The sequence below is a fragment of the Zosterops lateralis genome, assembly GCF_965231275.1.
Source record: "Zosterops lateralis genome assembly, chromosome: 32".
In the NCBI taxonomy this organism is placed as follows: domain Eukaryota; kingdom Metazoa; phylum Chordata; class Aves; order Passeriformes; family Zosteropidae; genus Zosterops; species Zosterops lateralis.
In genome coordinates, this window is record NC_139792.1 from 2,510,737 (window position 1) to 2,530,476 (window position 19,740).

Consider the following 19,740-nt stretch of genomic DNA (forward strand, 5'->3'; position numbering starts at 1 on the left):
CCCCCTCGAGCCTCGATGGGACCCTTCCCATCCCCCCCCAGCTCCGTGTCCTGCTCCAACACCTCCGGTCCCTCCCCGGTGTCCCCCAAAGCCCCGAGGGCCCCGTCCCGCGGTGCCCCAGCCCCGGCACCCCCGGATCAGGCCCATCCAATCCCCGCAAAGCTCATTAACAGCCACTAATTGAGGCCACGCGGGTCCGCCGGGGGAGGGGGGTTGGGGTGGGCGCAGGACACGGGGACGGCTCAGGGCATTTGGGGTCCCAGGGCAGGAATGGGGCCATGGGGGCCTCCCCTCCCCGGGGTGCACCCCACTGTAGGAAACCCCCAAATATGGGACCACCTTCACCGCAGGGGGGTCGGGGAGGGGCAGGGCGTGGGGCTTTGGGGACCCGGGTGGCTGCGGGTGGCATTGGGGTCCGCGGGGGGGCAGGTGGCGTTGGGGGCCGCGGGGGGGCTCAGGGCGGGCCGGTACCGGGCTCTGTAGCCGTAGGGGCGCAGGCGCTGGCTCAGGTACTCCAGCGTGTACATCTCCTCCCCTGACACGTAGTGGAAGGACACGGCCAGGTCTGAGCAGCACTGGGGACCCTGGGGGGACAGAGAGGGGGGTGGGGGGGTGGCACTGGGCAGCCAGTGCCCCCCACCCCGTTGGCGGCACAGGGCAGGGTGGGAACGGGGAGCTGGAGGGTGTCCCTGGTCACCACTGGGCTCTCTCAGCGGGGCGGGGGCACCCAGAGACCCCAGACACATGGAGGGGACTGTGGTGACAGCGGGGGACACCATGGCTGGATTTTGGGCAGAGGGACCATGGCCACACCTGGGGGGAACATTCTGGGGGCTGTGACCATGGGAGTGGGATCAGGGCTGTGTTTGACAGACCGAGGCCACTGTGGTCACACATGGGGGACCTGTGGCCACGTGTGAGGGGGACACGATGGCCACACACACAGAGTGTGAAGCTACACGGTGTAGGAACATCCTGGCCACGGTGGGGTGGGGGATGTCAGGGGATTTGGGGTGATGCCATGGCTGTGTTGGCAAGACGTGACAGCCAGGCATGGGGGGGGGGACACGTGGCTGCACCTCGAGGGTGTCACAGCCATGCAAGGTGGGGACACCACAGATGGTTGTTACAGCCACCGACGGTGAAGAAGGATGACACCCAAGGAGAGCTGTGGCCACATGTGGGGCCACTGAGGATACACATGGCTCTGGCCATGCATGGGGGGGCACAGCCACCTCACCAGCCGTCCCTACCCGGGCTGGGGTGACATGGTGACCCCTGGGCCGGCTGCCCCGGCTGTGACCCACCTCCACCACAGGGTACCAGCAGTAACGCTGGTACCAGAAGCCCCGGGCGAAGCGGTGGGTGAGGTGGATCTCGGGCGGGAAGGGGTGGAACGTCTCCCGGCCCAGCGTGTCCCGTGAATCCCCCACGGCCACCCCCAGCCGCTCCAGGCACTGCCCCAGCGCCACGTCCTCCTCGGGGCCGCTGTGGCCGCAGGTGCCGCGGGCGAAGGCGGTGACCACTCGGGCCAGGGCCCCCCGGCTGAGCACGTAACCGGCGCCCCCGCTCATGTAGCCCTGGCGGGTGAAGGGCCGGAAGCGTTTCCCGAAGTAGAGGGGTCTCTGGGGAGGGTGGGGGGCCAGCAGCCAGCGCAGGTTGTCCAGCACCACGAAGGTGTCGTCGTCGGCCTTGAGGAACCAGTCGGCGCGGGCGCGGTGGTGCCGGTGCACGAACTGCAGAGCCCGCACGGTTTTCCGGTAGAGCTGCCCCCGGCCCTCGGGCACCCCCAGCCCCACGGCCGGGAAGCGCGGGGCGGGCTCGGAGCTCACGAACAAAGCCACGTTGCAGTGCCGTGCCCAAGTGTCCCGAACGTGCCGGGCTCTGGTCTCCAGGTTCTGGGGGGCCGTCATCACCCAGCACAGCACCCGGACCCGCCGGAACAGCCCCCGCGCCTCCCCCGCGTCCTCGCCTGGCGGAGGAGGGGCCGCGCTGAGCACGGAGCGCAGCCCCCGATGTCCCCAAGCTGTCACAATCAGAGTGTGGTCACCGTCCCCCAATAAATGGGGCAGACACAGGGAGTGAGGCCCCCCCACATTGTCCTGCCAGCCCCTTCCCAGCAGAGTCCCCCGTGTCCCCACGCGGTGCCACCCGCCAGCACCCACCTGCAGCGTCCTCTGGGGCCACGCCATAGAGCACGGGGGGTGAGGATGGCCCGGGGGTGTCATTGCCCCCCTGGGGGGCCCGGCTGGGGCCGGGCACGGGCTGGGGCAGCAGGAGGCCGTGGAGGAGGAGGAAGGTGGTGAGGAAGCCCACCAGGACGCCGCCATGGAAGGGCAGCCACGCACTCTGCAGGCCCAGGAGCAGCATGGGGACACCTGGCTTGTGTATGTGGGGGTCAATGGGGACTCGCCCCTGTCCCCCCTCAGCCTCTGCAGCTCCATCTGCCACTGCCACAGCTGGGGTAGCCCTGGGGTAAAGCCCGCGGGAGGTGGGGACAGGACCCGCGGGAGGGGGAGTGACACACACACACACTGAGGGGTGACACCCAGGGGACAGTAATTATCGCTTTGTCTGGGGGGGCCGCGATGAGCCCCCTCCCACCCACTGACTGTGAGGACCAAGACTTCTGACCCCCCAAATTCTGATGCCTTAAACCTTGAACGTCCCCCCAGAATTGTGGCACAATTCCAAGGGGTGTCTGGGGGCTCAGGGCGGGTAACAGAACTTCTGCTTTTAGTAAAGGGGAAACAGGGCCAACTTTCCCCACTCCGACCCCCGGATTATCCTCAGCCCCTTGTGGTGGGCGGGGACAAGGGGGTGAGGCGGGTCGGAACGGGGCGGGTGGGGGGTTGTGGCACGGGGGGTGCCGGGTGCAGCCTCACCTGGTGCCCGAGGGTCGGGGGTCCCGGCTCAGTCCGGGGGTCCCACGGTCTCCGTCGGTCTCTGGTTGGTTTGGGGGCCCTGCTGGGTCCCGTGGGTACCAGCGGATCTGGGGGTCCCGGTGGCTCCGCGGGTTCCTGTGGGTCCCGTCGGGGCCGGTGGCACCGCTGTCCCCGGGGGTTGTGCCGGTCCCGGTCCGCTCGGGGGTCCCGGGGGCTCCGCCTTCCCCGCCCCTCGCGCTCCCATTGGCCGAGGCCGGGCGAGCCCCTGGCCCCGGCCTGATTCTGATTGGCTGCCGCGCCCCGACTCCGCCCCGCCCCGCAATTTGAGGAGGGGGCGACCCCCAGGACTCCGCGGGCGCGGCCGGGGGGGGGGGGGGGGGGGGTGAAGACCCCGGGACAGGGGGGACACAGACACAGCCCGGGGTGACCTCGGTTTATTGATAAAAAGGGGGGCGGGGCAAAGAGGCCGAACGACTTTGTCACATCTCATTATGAGAGAGCGAACCCCCGGCACGGGGGGGCACGAACGGCTCCAGTGGCAACAGGACCCCCCACCCAAATCACACCCCGACCCCGCAACCCTCCCACCCCTCAAATCACGGCCATTCCTCCCCCCTGCCCTCCCCTCCCAGTTCATCTGTGTCACAAATGTGCCCGATGGCAGGGCAGGGACCCCCGGAGAGACACAATGACCCCCCCCCCAGCAGGGCAGGGACCCCCGGAGAGACACAATGACCCCCCAGCAGGACAGGGACCCCCGGGGGGTCACAGTGACCTCCCCTAGCAGGGCAGGGACCTCGGGGGGGACACAGTGACCTCCCCTCAAAGATGGCAGGTCCCCTCCCGGGTGGGGGACACCAGTGTCCTTTGCGTGTCCTGTGCCCAGTCCCACAGCAGGGAGGGAGCCACAATTCGGGGGGGACGTTCAAGATTTAAAAGATGAGCATTTGGGGGGTCAGAAGTCTTGGTCCTCAGAGTCAGCGGGCGGGGGGGGCTCATCACGCCCCCCCCAGACGAAGCGATAATTGTCCTCCAGTGCCTGCTGCCGCCGCCGCTCCTTCTGCGCCTCCTCCGTGCCCTGCACCTGGGGGACAAACCGGGGTCCCCTGTCACCTCAGTGTCCCCTTTCAGCTCAGTGTCCCCTTTCACACCTCAGTGTCCCCTCCACACCTTAGTGTCCCCCCAACACCTTAGGGTCCCCCCTTCACATCTCACTGCCCCCCTCATCTCACTGTCCTCTCACCTCAGTGTCCCCCATCACACCTCAGTGCTCTCCTTCACACCTCAGTGTCCCCTTTCACCTCAGTGTTCCCCTCACCCTGGTGTCCCCCGTCACAATTTAGTGTTCCCCCTCAGGTCAATGTCCCCTCACACCTCAGTGTCCTCCTTCACACTTCAGTGTCCTCCTCACCCCAGTGTCCCTTTCATACCTCATTGTCCCCCTCACCTCATTGTCCCCCTGATCTCAGCATCCCCTCATCTCATTGTCCCCTCACCCCAGTGTCCCCCCCATCCCCCAGCCCTGCCATGCCCCAGTTCCAGCCCGTGTCTCAGTTTCCCCCAACATCACGAATTCCCCTCCTCCTCCCGTCCCTCGGTCCCTCCTCCCCGCAGCCCCCGCACCCACCAGGATGCTGAGGAAAATCTCCTTCAGGCTCCGGGAATCTTCCTCCGACAGCCACTGCGCCGCCTCCTCCTCCTCGCTCCCCGACGACGCCGTCACGATCTTGATCTCGATTTTCCCTGGGGAGGGGGCCCGGGGGGTTGATTTGGGGAGCCGGGGGGGGGCTCCCCCCTGCTGCCTCCCCCGGCCGGACCCCTCCCTACCTTCAGCCCGCAGCCCCTCCTTGGCCAGCAGCTCCCGCACCTCGTTCTCCACCTGCGGCAGCTGCGAGGGGCTCTGGTTCTCCCGGGGGGGCTCCTGGTTCTCCCGGGGGGGCTCCTGGTCCCCCTGCAGAGGCTCCTGCTTCCCCTGGGAGGGCTCCCGGCCCTGGGGCGTGTCGCGGCTCCCGACCCTGCTCATCCTCACCCGCACTCGCCCATCGTTGGGGCTGCCCTTCCTGGCGGCTCCCCGCTCCTCCTCCTCCTCCTCCTCCTCCCCCTTGTCCTCCCTGTGTCCCCCGGTGCCGGGGCGAGGCCCGGGGGGGTCGCGGCGGGGCTCGGCCCTGTCCAGCCGCTCCATCAGGCGGGTCAGGGTGGACGCCAGGGTGCGCGTGGCGCGGGTCCGGTCAAACTCCCCCTTCAGCCCCTCGGTCTCCAGCTCATCCTCCACCTGCAGGAGGGGTTAAAGGCGGGTTCCTCGGCCTGGCCAGCAGGTAGAGAGCAGCTGGGGACTCCCCAGCCCTGAAAGGTTGTCCCCAGCCTATCCCCAGCTCTGCTGGGCATCCCTGGCTCGGCCACAGGGTCCCCGGCTCAGCCAGGGGGTCCCAACCCTCCCAGGGGCTCCCCAACCCAGCGAGTGCCAGTGCAGTCAGGGGGTCCCCAGCATGGTCAGGGGGTTGACAGTATGGTCAAGGGTTCCCTGGTGTGGTCAGGGTGACCCACAGCAACCAGGGGATCCCCAGTGCTGCTGGGGGAGAGCCAACCCAACTGGAGCCCCCAGTGCAGCCCCAGCCTGGCCAGAGGGTCCCATCCCTGCGGGGGACCCCCAGGTGTGACTACAGAGCCCAGCCAGGGGGGTCCCAGTGCCCCTGTGGGGGTCCCAGCCCAGCCAGGGGTCCTCACCTCACTGATGATGCTGTCAAACTCCTGCTCCATCTGGCTCTTCACCTCCTCCTTCAGCCTCGCCACCTGCTCCCGTGGCAGCAGCTCCAGCCCTGCCAGCAGCGGCCCTGCCTCCTCTTCCTCATCTTCATCCTCCTCCTCCTCATCCTCCCCCACGGGGGGAGCCTCAGAGCCAGGCAGGGCCTCAGGGTTGGGGGGCTCCACGGGGCCAGGTGGGGCTGGGGGAGCTTTTGTTGCTGCCTCCTCCTCCTCCTTCTCGCTCGCCTTCTCCTTGGCCTGAGGCAGAGGGAAGGGGCTCAGGGGGAAACTGAGGCATTGAGAGGCCTAAGGGGCACGGGGGAGGTCCCCACCTTCCTGGTGGTCTCCTTCAGCTCCTCGATGAACTGCAGCAGGTCCCCGGGGCTCCGGATCACCTTGAAGTGAATTTTCTTCCGTGGATCTACAAGGGAACCCAGAACAGGGGGCTGGGAGTGGCAGGGCGGGCATGGGGGGACATGGGTGACACAGGGGGGTGGGCATGGAGGTGACACGACGTGGACACCCCAGGACTCACCAGCTGCCCGACCACCAGCTGCCCTCTGGGTCGGCTCCTGCAGGGAGGAGACAGGGGATGGAGCAGGACTCTAAACCCCCCACAAAGTGACCCCAACCCACCCCAAGACCCCCAGAATGTCCCCAGGGACTCACCTTGGTGTTGTCCCGCTGGCCAGTGCCTGTGACTGTCACCTCCTGGTCCCCAGCTGCCACATCCTTGGCTGTGTCTGGCTGGTTCCCTGGCACAGGGGGGGACACAGCTGTCACAGTGGGGACGTGCCTGGCACTGGGAGCTTCAAGCCCACAGCCAGGCCAGGGGTCCCAGCAGGAGAGGGGACACTGGCTGTGCTGTCACCGTGAGGTGGGGACAGGGGCCATACCATCCTGGGTGCCCTCAGGGGTCTGAGAGGGGCCCTCGCTGTCCCTGTCACTCCACAGCCGCGTGTCCAGTGTCCGCAGCTCCTCCGAGATCTCCTCCACCTTCCTCTTGGTGTCAGCTGGGGACACAGGGACAACACAGCTGTGGGGGAGCAGGCCCAGCTCCACACTGCAGGGGACCATGGCAGTCCTGTGCCAGAGGGGACAAGGCCAACCCCAGCACAGAGGGAGCAGCGCCAGCCCCAGGACAGAGGGGACACGGCCAGCCCCAGGACAGAGGGGACACGGCCAGCCCCAGGATGGAGGGGACAGGGCAGCTGGGGGATGAGGGGACAGAGCCAGGTGGGAGAAGACAGTGTCAGCCTTGAGATAAGAGGGGACAGGGCCAGACTGAAGGGGACAGGGCCAGCCTTGGGATGAAGGGGATAGTGCCAGCCTCAGGATGGAGAGGACAGTGCCATGCTGAAGAGGACAGTGCCATCAGGATGGAGGGGACAGGACCAGCCCTGCTCCAGGGCTCAGTGCCACCCTTGGGACAGACAGGACACAGCACCAGCCCCACCCCACGTCCCCAGTACTCACAGACTTGGGCCCGCACGTACTGGACGTACTGGGCGGGGGAGAGGGCGGGCTGGCAGCGGATGGGCTGCGGGGCCAGCCCCGGGGCGGGCCGCAGGAACGGGTGGTGGCAGATACGAGTCGTGTGCACCGTCAGCACGTAGGAGCACGACTGCGGCTCGTCCACGCGGGCGATGTAATCCCCGGCGCCCTCCTCGCACAGGAACTGCGGGCACGGCCCCGGGGTGACACCGGCTCTGCCCGCGGGCGCCTCCAGGCGTCACCCGCGCCCCGCCGCTGTCCCCGGTGCTTACCCGGACTTCGGCCTCGCGGGCGCGGCCGGTGAGGTCGCAGCGGGAGCCGTTCACGTAGCTCTGGCTGTGGTATCGCCTCAGCTGGTGCTGCTTGGAGGCCTGGAGGGGACGGGGAGGGGCGCGGGGTGGGCGCGGGGCCAGCCCTGTCCCTGTCCCTGCCACCCGCTGTCCCCAGGGTGGGGCAGGACACGGACCTTGGCTGTTTCGTCGTCCCAGTCGAAGGCAGACTGGTAATAGCCGAGGACAAGGATGTCACCCTTGATCTCAGACTCTGTGGGGGCAGGGACAGAGAGGGCAGATTATTGGGGGGCACGGGGGTCACCAGGGCCACCCTGTCCCTGTCCCCGCTGTCACCTTCCAGGTGGTACTGCTGGATGTGCCTCCCGTAGCAGAACTCGTACGTCCACCAGTCCTTGGTCTGGGAAGAGCAGCGCCCCAGGGTGAGATTTGGGGCTGGGGGAGCCCCCCTGGACCGCCCCCCCGGCACCCCCCGAGCCCACCTTGAGCAGACAGGGCGCTGTCCCCATGGGCCGCAGCAGCTCGGCCACCCCGGAGCCGTTGTAGAGCCGGGGGTCCCGCGGGGGGCCGGGGGGCGGCCCCACGGCCGCGGGGGGCAGGCGGCACTCATAGCGCTGCTTGAACCGCGAGGCCACTGTCACCACGTCCTCGGCATGGTGCTAGGGGGGCACGGGGCTGTCAGAGCCCTGCGGGGACCCCCGGGGTCCCCACAGCTCCCCCAGAGACCCCACAGCCACTCCCAGAGACCCCACAGCCACCCCCAGAGACCCCACAGCCCCTTCAGAGACCCTACAGCCCCCCCAGAGACACTACAGCCCCCCCAGAGACACTACAGCCCCCCCAGTGACACTACAGTCTCCCCCGGTGACCCCACAGCCCCCCCAGAGACCCCATAGCCCCCTCAGAGACACTACAGTCCCCCCAGAGACCCCACAGGCCCCCCGCTGGGACGGGACAGACCCCTCAGCCCATCCCCCGCCCGGGGCCGGGACAAGGGCGGCCCTGCCCAGGCACAGCCTCCACCCACATCCCCGTCACAGTCCAGGGCACAGTCCAGGGGACACGAGCGCGCGGGGGGGGGGGGACACGCCTGGCACCTGGCACTGCCCCCAGCAGCTGCAGGGGGCTCGGGACCACCCAAAAGCCCCTCAGGGGTGTCTCGGCAGCTCCGCTCCCGCCCCGCGGCTCGAGGGGTTCCGGGGAAATCCCAGGGACAAAACCGCGGCAGCAGCCCCTGCGGCGTCCCCTCCCCGCCAATAACGGGAAATCGAAAGGCGAAGTGAGAGCCCGGTCCCCTCCCCTCCCCCGCCAGACCCATATCCGGGAAGAGGCGCGCAGGAACACCTGGCGGCGGCGGCAGCGGCAGCGCGGCCCCACAAGCTCCGGGGGGGCGGGCGGGGGTCACTGTCACCCCCGGGAGCCTCCGGGACCCCCGGGCGCGGTGTGCCCGCGGAGCAGCTCAGTGGGACAGGTACGGACCGCCCGGTGCTCCCCACCCCCGTGTCCCATCCCCATATCCTGTGACTCCCGGCCAGGGTCCCCTCCCGGGCCCGTGTCCCCAAGCCCAGCCCGGTGTCGCCGGCCGCGGGGCGGTCCCTGACCCTGGCTCGGTGCCTCTGCCGCTGTTCCCGCCCCGAACGGGAACCCCTGGACCCCCCTAGCCCTGTTCTACTCCCCAGCAGCCCCCCAGGCGCTGCCCCGGGCCCCGGAAAGAGCCCCGATAGGGAGCACGGGCCGGTGCCCCGGGCCCGGTACAGCCCCTGACCGGAGCCCCGCCCCCGAACGTCCCCGGACAGGTGCTCCCGGTCCCCGCAGCACCCCCCGAGCGGCATTCCCGACCCGCAGCCGGTGCCCCCCTCCTCGGCAGTCCCATGGCCGGTGAGGCGGTCCCGGTAGGGCCCCCCGCCACCCCCCACCCTGCCGTTAGCCCCGGTGCCGCGGCGCACCTGCCCGGCCAGCACGGGTTCGGCCAGGATCTCGAGGCCGTACTTGAGCTCGCTGAGCTCCTGTAGGTTGAGCGCGGCTCGGGCTCCGCGGAGGGGCCACCCTGGGCCAAGCAGGGCCAGCAGCGCCAGCACCGCCACCGGCCCCGGGCCCCGCCGCGCCGCCATCTTCTCCCGCCGCCGCCGCTTCCGCTTCCGCCCGCACCTCCCCGCGCCCGCCCCGGCCCCGTAACTCCGAGTTACGATTGGTCTCTACGCCTGCCTGTCAAGGGCGAGCGTGACTCTGATTGGTCGATGGGCGGCGATGACGCCTCCAGCTGTGAGGCCGCGGGGGCGAGGTAGTTGCGAAGCCCGGGGCAGCGGCGATTGGCCGGAGTCCGCGCGGGCGACAGCCAATGGCGAGGCGGGGCGCGGCTGACCGCGATGACGTAGCGCCTGGAGTTTCCCCATTGGCCGAGCAGGATGCAGGCGATCCCCGCGCGCTGATTGGTGGAGGGCACGGAGCATTCCGGGGGGGGTCACGTGATTACCGGAGCCGGGAGGGCGGAGCGGCCCCGCTCCTGGGGGAGGCCCTGGCCCACGGGACGGGCGTGCGTGGGACCCCGAGCGAGGGGTGGCCCCTGGCATCTTCTCTGCCCCCATCCCATCCCCGCGGGACCGGGTGCCCCTCTGCCCCCCCCAGTCTCCTCCTGACCCCGCCCAACCCCCCCCCTCCCCCTTCAGCGTCCCCAAGGACCCCCCAGACCCCCACGGACCCCTCAGCATCCCTCCAACCTCCTGGACACACCCAGCCCCCCGAATCCCCCCAGCCCCGAGTTCCCGCCCCCTCCCGGTCCCGGCCGAGCTCGGCCCGAGCCCCCCCTCTCCCCCCGGTCAATGGGGCCGTTGTGCGCCCCACGCGTGGGCACAAAGCGCGGCCTGTGGCAGCCGCGCCGGGGGGGCTGATTCTGTTCCCCCCGTCGCTGGCCCGAGCCCCGGCAGCCCCGAGGCCGCGGGTGCAGCCCCGGCCCCTCCCCGCGTTTGGCACCCCCCGCCCCTCGGTCGCCTTCCCCCCGCAGCCTCGCCCCGCCCCTCCCGGGGCTGCGGCGGTGCCGTTCCACACCGGGGCCGCCGGGGGCGCCCTCTCCGCCCGCTCCGGTGCCGGTGCCGGTGCCGCTTGCGGCCGCGGAGCGCCGGGACCCGCCAGCGGAGCCAGGTAGGGCCGGGGCCGCTCTTGTCGCGGCGTGTCGCGACGAGCGATGGCACCTGCCACTACCCGGCGGCTGCGACATCGCCGCCTCTCCCCCCAGACATCCCCAACTCCCCGCATCCCGCGGCACCCCCGGGCCGCCGGGCCCCCCCCGAGAGCCGCCGGCCCCCCCCAGCATCCCCCGCATCCCCCATCCCCTCTGCCTCCCCCCGCCGCCCGGACACTCCCAGCCCCCCTCCCTGCGCATCCCCCGGGCTTCCCGCCCCTCCCAGCTCCCCGAGCCTCCCCCCAACATCTCCCAGGCCCCTCCCTGCCCCCCTTCGTGCCCCCAAACACCCCCAACCCCTCCCGACGTGACGTCTCCCCCGAGCTCTGCCTTTGCCTGAGCCCCTCATCCTCGGGAAAAGCCCCCGGGGCGGTCTGGGGCGTCCCCCGGCTGCAGACACATCCCGGGGGGCTGGGGGAGCCGGGGGGGGCAGCAGGATGGCGGGGGATAACGGGGGTGCGGGTCCCTCCCGCCCCTGACACTGTCCCCGTGTCCCCAGGCCAGTGCTGTGGGGGCAGAGCCATGAGTGTGGGCTGAGCCCCCCTCGCCGGGACCTGCGCCCACCCCGAGGTGAGGCCACTGGGAGCACTGGGAGCACTGGGGGGCGGGATGGAGGGGGCGCCACTGGAGCACAGCAGAACGGGGGAACTGGGGCGGGGGGAGGGCACTGGGCAGGGCACTGGGAAACTGGGAGATGAGAGTGCTGAGAAGGCAGCGCAGGGATTAAGGGATGGTGCACTGTACTGGTGGCACTGGTAAGCGCTGGGTGTCACTGGGAGGTGCTGTGGGCACTGGTTGGCACTGGGGATGCTGGGTGGCAGCAGGAGGCACTGAGGGCTCTGGGCTGGGGATACTGGAGGCACTGGATTACTGGGTTACATCGGGGGCTCTGGGTGGCCCTGGGTTATACTGGGTTGCACTGGGGGCACTGGGTTAAACTGGGTTATACTGGGTAGCACTGGGTTAAACTGGGTGGCACTGGGTTGCGCTGAGTTAAACTGGGTTGTGCTGAGTTAAACTGGGTTGCACTGGGTTAAACTGGTTATACTGGGTGGCACTGGGTTATACTGGGTTAAACTGGGTTACACTGGGCGCCGCTGCCCTTGGCCTCGCTGGGGAGCACTGGGGGGCACTGGGAGGTGGTGGGGGTCGCCGGGCGGCCCCGAGGGGCACGGGGGTGACTCTGTTCCCCCTCCAGGCAGGATGCGGGGGCCGCAGCGGGCGCTGTGCCTGCTGCTGGTGGCCTCGGCCTCGCTGGCCGCGCTCTACCTGCACCTGTGGGCGCCCAAGGACCCCCCCATCGTGGACCTGCGGCGCCCCCCGCCCGAGCGGCTGCCGCCCCCTCTGCCGCCCTCCGCCCGCGCCTACCCCCACGTGCCCTTCCGCATCAAGGAGGAAGTGATGGAGTGAGGACGGGGCTCGGGGGGCTCAGGGGTACCGTGGGGGGCACCTGTGGGGTGAGGGTACCCCGGGATGGGTGGGGATCTTCATGGGGGCACCCCTGGGTTGGGGTCTGGGAGTCCCGGGGTGCGGCAGGGCAGGGAGGGGGCGCCCTGGATTGGGGCCACTCAGGGCTGGGGGCACCCCGGGGTGGGGCTGTGGCTCCTGAGGCAGGGGCACCCAGGGGTTGGGACACCCAAAATCGGGGTGGGGAGTTGGGGGCACCTGGGGAGGGGCGAGGGGTGACAGAGGTGACACCAGGGTGGGGTCGGGGCTGCGGTGGTGTCGAGGAGGTGGCAGCAGGTCCCACGCGGGGACAGGCGGTGCCGGGAGGTGTCAGGGCGGTGTCCCCGCGGGTCCCCGTGCGCACCGCGGTGGCGCGGGTGCCGGTGCCGCCGGGGCCGGTGACAGCGGCCCTGTCGCCACAGGCTGCTGCCCAGGAACGGCTGCTCGTGCGAGGCGGAGGCGGAGGCGGCGCTGCCGCTCCGGCGGCGGATCTTCGGGCCCGGCCCGGTGGGCTTCGACTTCGCCAGCGCCTTCGCCCCCGGGGAGCGGCCGCGGCAGCTGCGGCTGCGGGAGCGCGAGTACCGCAATTACCGGAACCGGTGAGTGCGGGGGGCGGGAGGGACGGAGGGACCTCTCCTCTTGGCTCTGGTGCGGGGGAGACCCCGGGGCACCTCGGGGCAGGGTGGGATCCCGGGGTGGGCACTGGGGAGGGGGATTGGGACCCTCGTGGCGGGGTGTGCGCCCCGCACTGACCAGTCCCGGGCAGGGTGGGACACCCCAGGGACCCCCGGCTGAACCCTCGGGGCCTCCCCCCGCAGGGTGCAGACCCCCGCCGACCGCCTGCTCATCGTCCCGGCCAACTCCCCTCTGGAGTACCCGGCGCAGGGGGTGGAGGTGCGGCCGCTGCAGACGGTGCTGGTGCCCGGTGAGGGGGCGCGGGGCCGGGGGCACGGGCGGGGCACGGGGGTGGGAGGGGAACGCTTGTGGGGGGCACGGGGGGGCAATGGGGAGGGCAAAGAGCGGGGTGTGGGACACCGGGGACAGGCACGGCATCGAAGGGGGGCACCTGTGGGGGACACGGGGATGGGGGTCCGCGGGCAGGGGGGACCCCCGGATGTGTCTGAGGGGGAAGAGGGGGGCAGGGGGTCCCTCTGGGGGTCTCTGGGCCTGACCCCCGTGTCGCGGCCCCCAGGGCTCAGCCTGCAGGCGCCGGCCAGGAACAGGTACCAGGTGAGGGCCAGGGCGGGGCACGGGGGCGGGGCTGGGGCGGGGGGCGTGACATAGGGGCGTGGCTTGACCGGAATAGGCGGGATGTGCCGGGCATGGGCGGGGTCTCTCCGGTTTGTGGGCGGAGCGTGTGGGTGTGGGCGGAGCGTGTGGGTGTGGGCGGAGCGTGTGGGTGTGGGCGGAGCGTGTGGGTGTGGGCGGAGCCGGGGCGGGGCCTGGGCGGGGTCGGGCGGGGCCTGGGAGGGGCGGGGCTGGGGCGGGGTCGGGGTGGGCTCGGCGCGCTCCCTCTCCTCCGTGTGCAGCCCCCCCGGTTTGGGGGGTCCCTGCCGTGCCCCCCGGGCCCCCCGTGACGTGCCGCCCCCAGGTGAACCTGACGGCCTCGCTGGGAACGCTGGCGGTGGCGGCCGAGGTGGAGGGCGTGGCTCTGCAGGGGGAGGGGCAGCCGCACCTGTCCTTGGCCGCCGCCCACCTGGACCACCTGAACCGGCAGCTGCAGTTCGTCACCTACACCAACACCCAATTCCACCCCGACACCGCCGACATCGGTGGGTACGGGGGGAGCCGCGCCGGCTGCCGGGGCGGATCGGGGCAGGGGGGGGCTGATTCCGGGACCCCCGGCCCGCCCAGAGCCCCGGAACCCCCAGACCCGCCCCTCCCCTGGGAACCCCAGTGCCCCCCGGGACCGCGGTTGATCCATGGGAACTCCAGCACCCCTGGGACCCCCAGCGTCTCCCTGGACCCCCAAACCCCCCCTGGTTGCCCTGGATCCCCCGTTCCCCTCGGGACCCCCAACACCCCCGGATCCCCAATGGGACACTCGTGGTATCCCCAATGCCCCCGTTATTCCCCGTGCCCTCCACCCTCCCCCTGGGAATTCCAGCCTCCCCCGGCCCCCCGTGTCCCCTCCCCGTGCCCCCTGTGTCCCCCCGCGCCCCCAGCCCCCCCTCGCCCTGCAGTGCAGTTCTCCACCGACGGCCACACCGCCGCCTTCGCCATCCGCATCCGGCACCCGCCCACCCCCCGCCTGTACGGCCCGGGAACCGCCAGCGACGGCGACAGCGACGGGGACGGGGACGGGGACAGCGACAGCAGCGGGGACGGGGGTGAGCGCGGGGCCCTGCACCCCGAAACCAGCACTGCCCATGTCCCCAGTGTCCCCAGTGTTCCCATCCCTGCTCCTTGGGACAGAGTCCCAGTGCTCCCTGTGTGGGTGTTCCATGCTCCTGGTGCTCCCAGTGCTCCCAGTGTTCCCAGTGCTCCCAGCGCTGCACACTGCTGTACCAGTGACCCAGCCCTTCCAGTGGTCCCTGTGACAGTCCCAGTCCCTCCACTGTGGGAGCCCAACCCTCCCAATGTGGGTGCCCAGTGCTCCCAGTGCAGGTGCCCAATCCTCCCAGTACTGGGGTGACTGGTGCTCCCAGTGCAGGTGCCCAGTGCTCAGGTGACCAGTACTGAAGGGTCCAGCACTCCTACAGTGGTGTCCTAGCGTGGGTTCCCAGTACGCCCAGTATAGGTGGATGCCCAGCCTTCCCAGCATGACCCCAGTGCTCCCAGTGCTCCCAGTGCTCCCAGTGCAGGTTCCCAATGGCTCCACCCACCCCCCCAGGGTACAACATCTCGGCGCTGGTGACAGTGGCCACCAAGACGTTCCTGCGCTATGACAAACTGCGGGGGCTCATCGCCAGCATCCGCCGCTTCTACCCCTCTGTCACCATCGTGGTGGCCGACGACAGCCAGCGCCCCGAGCCCCTGTCCGGGCCCCACCTGGAGCACTACCTCATGCCCTTCGGCAAGGTGAGGCTGCTGAGGGGCTCACGGGGTGGTGGCAGGGCTGTGGGTCCCCAGAGAGGGGACACAGGGGCTGGCAGAGCCATGGGGAGGATGACACAGGGTGACAGCAGCTGAGGTCCCCAAGAAGGGGGGGACATGGAGGTCTGGCAGCATGGTGGGACCCCAGAGACAGGGGACATTGGGGTATTGATGAAACTGTGGTCCCTGCTGTGGGAGGGGGGCTGGCAGGGGTGGAGACCCCCAGGGCTGGCAGGGTGAGGGTCCCTGGGGATGGGGACAATGGGGAAGGGGGACATGGGAGCTGTGTGAGAGCAGTGGGACCCCAGAGACTGGGGACATGTGAAGATCTGACAGTGGCAGGAATCCGAGGGGCTCATGGGGGGCTGGCAGGGCTTGAGGTCTCTGTGGGATGGGGGACATGGGGTGGGGGCTGTCAGGGCTGTGGGATCCCAGAGAAGGGGGCCACGAGGCCTGGAGGAGCTGTTGGATCCAGGGATGGGACTCAGGGAAGGCACCCGAGGGCACCCGCGGGGTGTGGGCGCGGTGTCCGAGGCTCCACGCTGTCCCCGCAGGGCTGGTTCGCCGGGAGGAACCTGGCAGTGTCGCAGGTGACCACCAAGTACGTGCTGTGGGTGGACGATGACTTCATCTTCACGCCCCGCACGCGGCTGGAGAAGCTGGTGGACGTGCTGGAGAGAACCAGCCTGGACCTGGTGCGGGGCTCGGGGGGCTCGGGGGCATGGCCAGCAGGGCCCTGTGGTCAGGGGGGTGGTCCTGGTTCCCATGTCCAGTGCCCAGTGCTGGACAGAACCAGCCTGGACAGGGTGTGGGGGGCTCAAGGGGGTGTGGGGGGGACTGGGGGGCCAGTGGGGCACACGGCAGGGCAGGGGATGGCCAGTGCATCGATGGATGGTGGCCTCACTGCCATGCCCGGTTCCAGTGCTGGACAGAACCAGGCTGGTCCTGGCACAGGGCACGGGCGGGCAGTGGGTGGCCATGGGGTCCCCGTGGTCTGGGTGTGGTCCTCCCGGTGCCTCGTGTCCCTGTGCCTGGGGCTGTCCCGGTGCCCTCCACACCCTGCAGTGTCCCCCAGTGGGCGGTGCTGGGGTCCTGGGTGTCCCAGGGGTGGCACTAGGTGACACTGGGGACATTCCTGGTCTCGGTGCAGCCCCACTGCGGCAGCTCCTGTGCCCGGGTGGGGGATGCCAGAAGGGTACTGAGGGTCCTGGTGCAGCAGTTGGGGGTGCCAGGGGGTTTAGGGGGTGCTGGTGCCCAGGTAGGGGTTCAGGGGTGTCCCCGATATCAAATGCTTCTACACAGGGGGTGCCCAGGTGTGGGTTCAGGGGGTGTTGGCAGGTTCAGGGGGTGCCCAGGTGCTGGCACGGCCCCAGCACAGCCCTGTCCCGTCCTGTCGCTGTAGAACATGAAAGACTCCAGATATTCCAGAAGGCAAAGAGCATAGAAAAAAGCCTTTATTGTTTAGATTTTTAGTACCTTTTATAAGGTGTTCTGATACAGCCTTAACACGGTTGGTGAATAGGAACGACACCTCCCTCATCCCATTGGTTAAACCAGAGAAACAGCAAAACACCAGCTGGACAAAGACTGTTTTGAGAGAGTTGTTTACCAAGATTGTTTTGAGAAAAAGCTTTTTTGAGAAAATTTTCCTTGGGAAAAAAGTTCGCAGCTGCCAGCAGACTAAAAATCTCTGAGGCCCACACCGTCCCATCCCTTCCCTTCCCACGGGTGGGCGATGCCGGGGGTCCCGGGGGTCCCGGTGCCGCCTCCCCAGCGCCCCGCTGTGTCCCGCAGGTGGGCGGCGCGGTGCGGGAGATCACGGGCTACACCACCACGTACCGGCAGCGCCTGAGCGTCCGCGGGGGCGGCGCGGGCGGCGACTGCCTGCGGACCCGGCCCGGCTTCCACCACCGCCTGGCCGGCTTCCCCGCCTGCGTGGTCACCGACGGCGTGGTCAACTTCTTCCTGGCCCGCACCGACAAGGTGCGCCAGGTGGGCTTCGACCCCCGGCTGCGCCGCGTGGCTCATCTCGGTGAGGCCCGGGGGGCACGGGGAGGGGGCTGGGGGGGCTGGAAGAGGTGGGAGGGTCCTGAGGGGGCTGGGAAGGGGGTGAAGGGTGTCTAAGGGGGTCCCAGAGGAGGAGGGTCCTGAGGGTTCCCAGGGTCTTGAGGGATCTGAGGGACGAGGGGATTTCGGGGGTGAGGGGTGGATGAGAGTCCTGGCGGTCCCCGGGTCCCCCTGGGGGTCTTGAGGGGTCTGGGGGGCAGGGCTTGGGGGGTCCTGGGGGGAGGAGAGGGGGATGTGGAGTCCTGGGGGTCCCAGGGGAGGGAAGGAAGGATGGGAGGCTCTTGGGAGTCCTGGGGGAGGGGGAGTCCTGGGGGAGGGGGTCTGGGAGGAGGGGGGGCCTGGGGGCCATGCTGAGGGTCCCAAGGAGGGGGAGAAGGGAGGCCTGAGGGTGCCTGGGGTGTTCTGGGGTCCTGGAAATGGGACAGGGGGGCCAAAGAGGGGTTTGTGAGGGGCTGGGAGGAGCTGTGGGGAGCCCCAGGAGGACACAGAGGGGGAGTGGGAGCACCTGGGGGCGTCTGGGGGTTACCAGGAAGGGGAGGTGGAAGGTTCTGAGAGCAGAGGGGGCGTCAGGGGGCCCCAGGAGGCATCAAGGAGTCCTGGGAGTGTCCAGGGGTCTCAAGGGGGAGCAGGGGTGGCCAAAGGTGGGGGAGGGGGCAGTGCAGGGGCCCCGAGGGGTCTGGAGGGGTCAGGAGGGGCTGGGAGGACCTTGGGGTCCTGATGGGGGTCTGGGGATCATCATGAGCGAAGTCCTGGGTGAGGGGGGGCTGGAATTTATCTGGTGGAGAACTTAGGGAACTCCTGGGGCAGCAGTGGGGGTAGAGGGGGTACTGGGGTCCCCCATGATGGGGTCATAGATAAGGGGGATGCTGGGGTTCCCCACAATGGGGTCAGGGACTCAGAGATAATGGGGGACACCGGGGTCCCCCACAACTCAGAGGGTCAGAGATAAGGGGGGATTTTGGGGTCCCCCACAATAAATGGGGGTCAAGGAGTCAGAGATAAGGGAGGATTCCGGGGTCTGCCACAATTCAGGGGGTCAACGATAAGGGGGGATGCCAGAGTTCCCCACAATGGGGTCAGAGATAAGGGGGATTCCAGGGACCCCCACAATGGGGAAGGGGCTCAGAGATAAGAGGGATGCAGGAGTCCCCCACAATTCAGAGGGTCAGAGATAAAGGGGATTCCAGGGTCCCCCACAATTCAGGGGGTCAGAGATAAGGAGGATGCTGGGGTCCTCCACAATAATGGGGTTAAGTGGTCAGAGATAAGGTGGGATTCCGGGGTCCCCCCACCATGGACCCACGGGATCAGAATCAGGCGGAGGGACCCCCAGGGCATCTCTGACCCCGTTTTGGGGCGCCTCTCCCCTCCCCAGAGTTCTTCATCGACGGGCTGGGCGTGCTGCACGTGGGCTCGTGCGAGGACGTGGTGGTGGATCACGCCTCCAAGCTGGCGCTGCCGTGGCGGCGCTCGGAGGGCGAGCGCCAGTACAACCGGTACCGGTACCCGGCGGCGCGGGACGACAGCCTGCGCCTCAAGCAGCGCCTCTTCTTCTACAAGAACCGCTTCAAGTGCATGGCCGGCGACTAGGTGTGGCCACCAGCCCCGGCCGCCCGCCCCGCCCAGCCCTGGGGTGACACACCGGGGTGACACTGCGGTGACACCGCCCCCGGGGCACCCCATGGGCCGCCAGCGCTGGGTGGCCACAGACACCGAGGTGACACGGGGTGACACCACCCCCAGGGTCACTGACACTCCAAGGACATCGCTCACAGGGCCGCTGACCCCGGGCCACCCCAAGGGTCACTGCCGCCAGCCACCCCGACGGTGTCCCCACAACCATGAGCCGCTCCATGGACCACCGGCCACACCTGGGGCATCCCCAGGACATCTCCTTTGGGCCACCCCCAGGGCCACCATCGTTGGCCACCTCAGGGCACCACCAGGGCTACCAACCCTGGGGCACCCCTGGGATTGCTGCCCCTCGTGGGCCACCCCATGGGCCACCACCGCCGGCTGCCCCCAGGGTGCCCACAGGGCCACTGACACTGGCATGACACAGGGCCACCCCCAGGAAGGCCAGCTCCAGGGCCACTGTCACCGTGGTCCCACTCAAGGGTCATCACTACCGTGGCCACCCCTCCCACGGGCCAGCCCATGTGCCACCACCCCCCCAGGGGTGCTCCCAGGGGTGCCCCGTGGGCCACCACCCCTGGCCACCTGCAGGACACCCCCGGGACCACCCCCTGTGGCCACCCCCAGGGCCATCCCACAGGCCACCACTGAGGGCCATCCCCAGGGCCACCGCCGAGGGCCACTGCCATGGGCTACCACCCAGTGCCACCACTCCGGGCCGCCAGGGCCCCGCGGGGTCCCCGGAGCCCCCCCCGCCCCCCCCCCCCCCGCGGTGTTTTTAGCTCTTTTGTACTTTGGGGGTGGGGTGGTGGTGGGGTCCCCCTCGGGCATCGGGTCCCTGTTGTCCCCCGACTCAGTTTTCTATTGTACAGCCCCTCCCCCCGCGCTGCCGCCAGGATTTTTGTGCCAAGTCTCGGCCCCTCCCCCCCCAGGACCCCCGGAGCCCCCGGGGTGGGTGGGGGAGGGG

At 69.6% G+C, this 19,740-nt stretch overlaps 3 protein-coding genes across 3 annotated transcripts; 1 reads left to right on the top strand and 2 right to left on the bottom strand.

The window, feature by feature from the left end:
- Positions 1 to 341: 341 nt before the first annotated feature.
- On the bottom strand, positions 342 to 2,370 carry LOC310920950 (glycoprotein-N-acetylgalactosamine 3-beta-galactosyltransferase 1-like; the record flags this gene model as incomplete). The annotated part of the gene is made up of 3 exons (XM_083881007.1): positions 342 to 584; positions 1,308 to 2,026; positions 2,166 to 2,370. The coding sequence occupies 3 exons, from the start codon at positions 2,368 to 2,370 to the stop codon at positions 342 to 344; spliced, it is 1,167 nt and encodes a 388-aa protein (XP_083737133.1).
- A 933-nt stretch (positions 2,371 to 3,303) lies between these two features.
- Positions 3,304 to 9,522, bottom strand: OS9 (OS9 endoplasmic reticulum lectin; the record flags this gene model as incomplete). Its single annotated transcript, XM_083881122.1, has 14 exons — positions 3,304 to 3,969; positions 4,513 to 4,628; positions 4,713 to 5,157; positions 5,610 to 5,885; positions 5,960 to 6,048; positions 6,163 to 6,199; positions 6,297 to 6,382; positions 6,524 to 6,640; positions 7,104 to 7,305; positions 7,394 to 7,492; positions 7,588 to 7,664; positions 7,748 to 7,811; positions 7,894 to 8,070; positions 9,358 to 9,522. The coding sequence occupies 14 exons, from the start codon at positions 9,520 to 9,522 to the stop codon at positions 3,841 to 3,843; spliced, it is 2,079 nt and encodes a 692-aa protein (XP_083737248.1). The 3' UTR covers positions 3,304 to 3,840.
- Positions 8,484 to 19,528, top strand: B4GALNT1 (beta-1,4-N-acetyl-galactosaminyltransferase 1). Its single transcript, XM_083881008.1, has 12 exons — positions 8,484 to 8,882; positions 11,089 to 11,159; positions 11,788 to 11,995; positions 12,458 to 12,634; positions 12,854 to 12,960; positions 13,228 to 13,265; positions 13,627 to 13,807; positions 14,219 to 14,365; positions 14,869 to 15,056; positions 15,626 to 15,766; positions 16,866 to 17,103; positions 18,514 to 19,528. Exons 3-12 carry the CDS (start codon positions 11,793 to 11,795, stop codon positions 18,726 to 18,728), a joined length of 1,635 nt encoding a protein of 544 aa, XP_083737134.1. The 5' UTR covers positions 8,484 to 8,882; positions 11,089 to 11,159; positions 11,788 to 11,792; the 3' UTR covers positions 18,729 to 19,528.
- The last annotated feature ends 212 nt before the right edge of the window (positions 19,529 to 19,740 follow it).

Bases quoted from the DNA above. Each gene is read 5' to 3' on its own strand.
- B4GALNT1 (XM_083881008.1), top strand. From the start codon at position 11,793: ATGCGGGGGCCGCAGCGGGCGCTGTGCCTGCTGCTGGTGGCCTCGGCC. The intron at 13,808-14,218 runs GTGGGTACGGGG...CTCGCCCTGCAG, and splicing joins CCCCGACACCGCCGACATCG to TGCAGTTCTCCACCGACGGC. The intron at 15,767-16,865 runs GTGCGGGGCTCG...TGTGTCCCGCAG, and splicing joins AGAGAACCAGCCTGGACCTG to GTGGGCGGCGCGGTGCGGGA.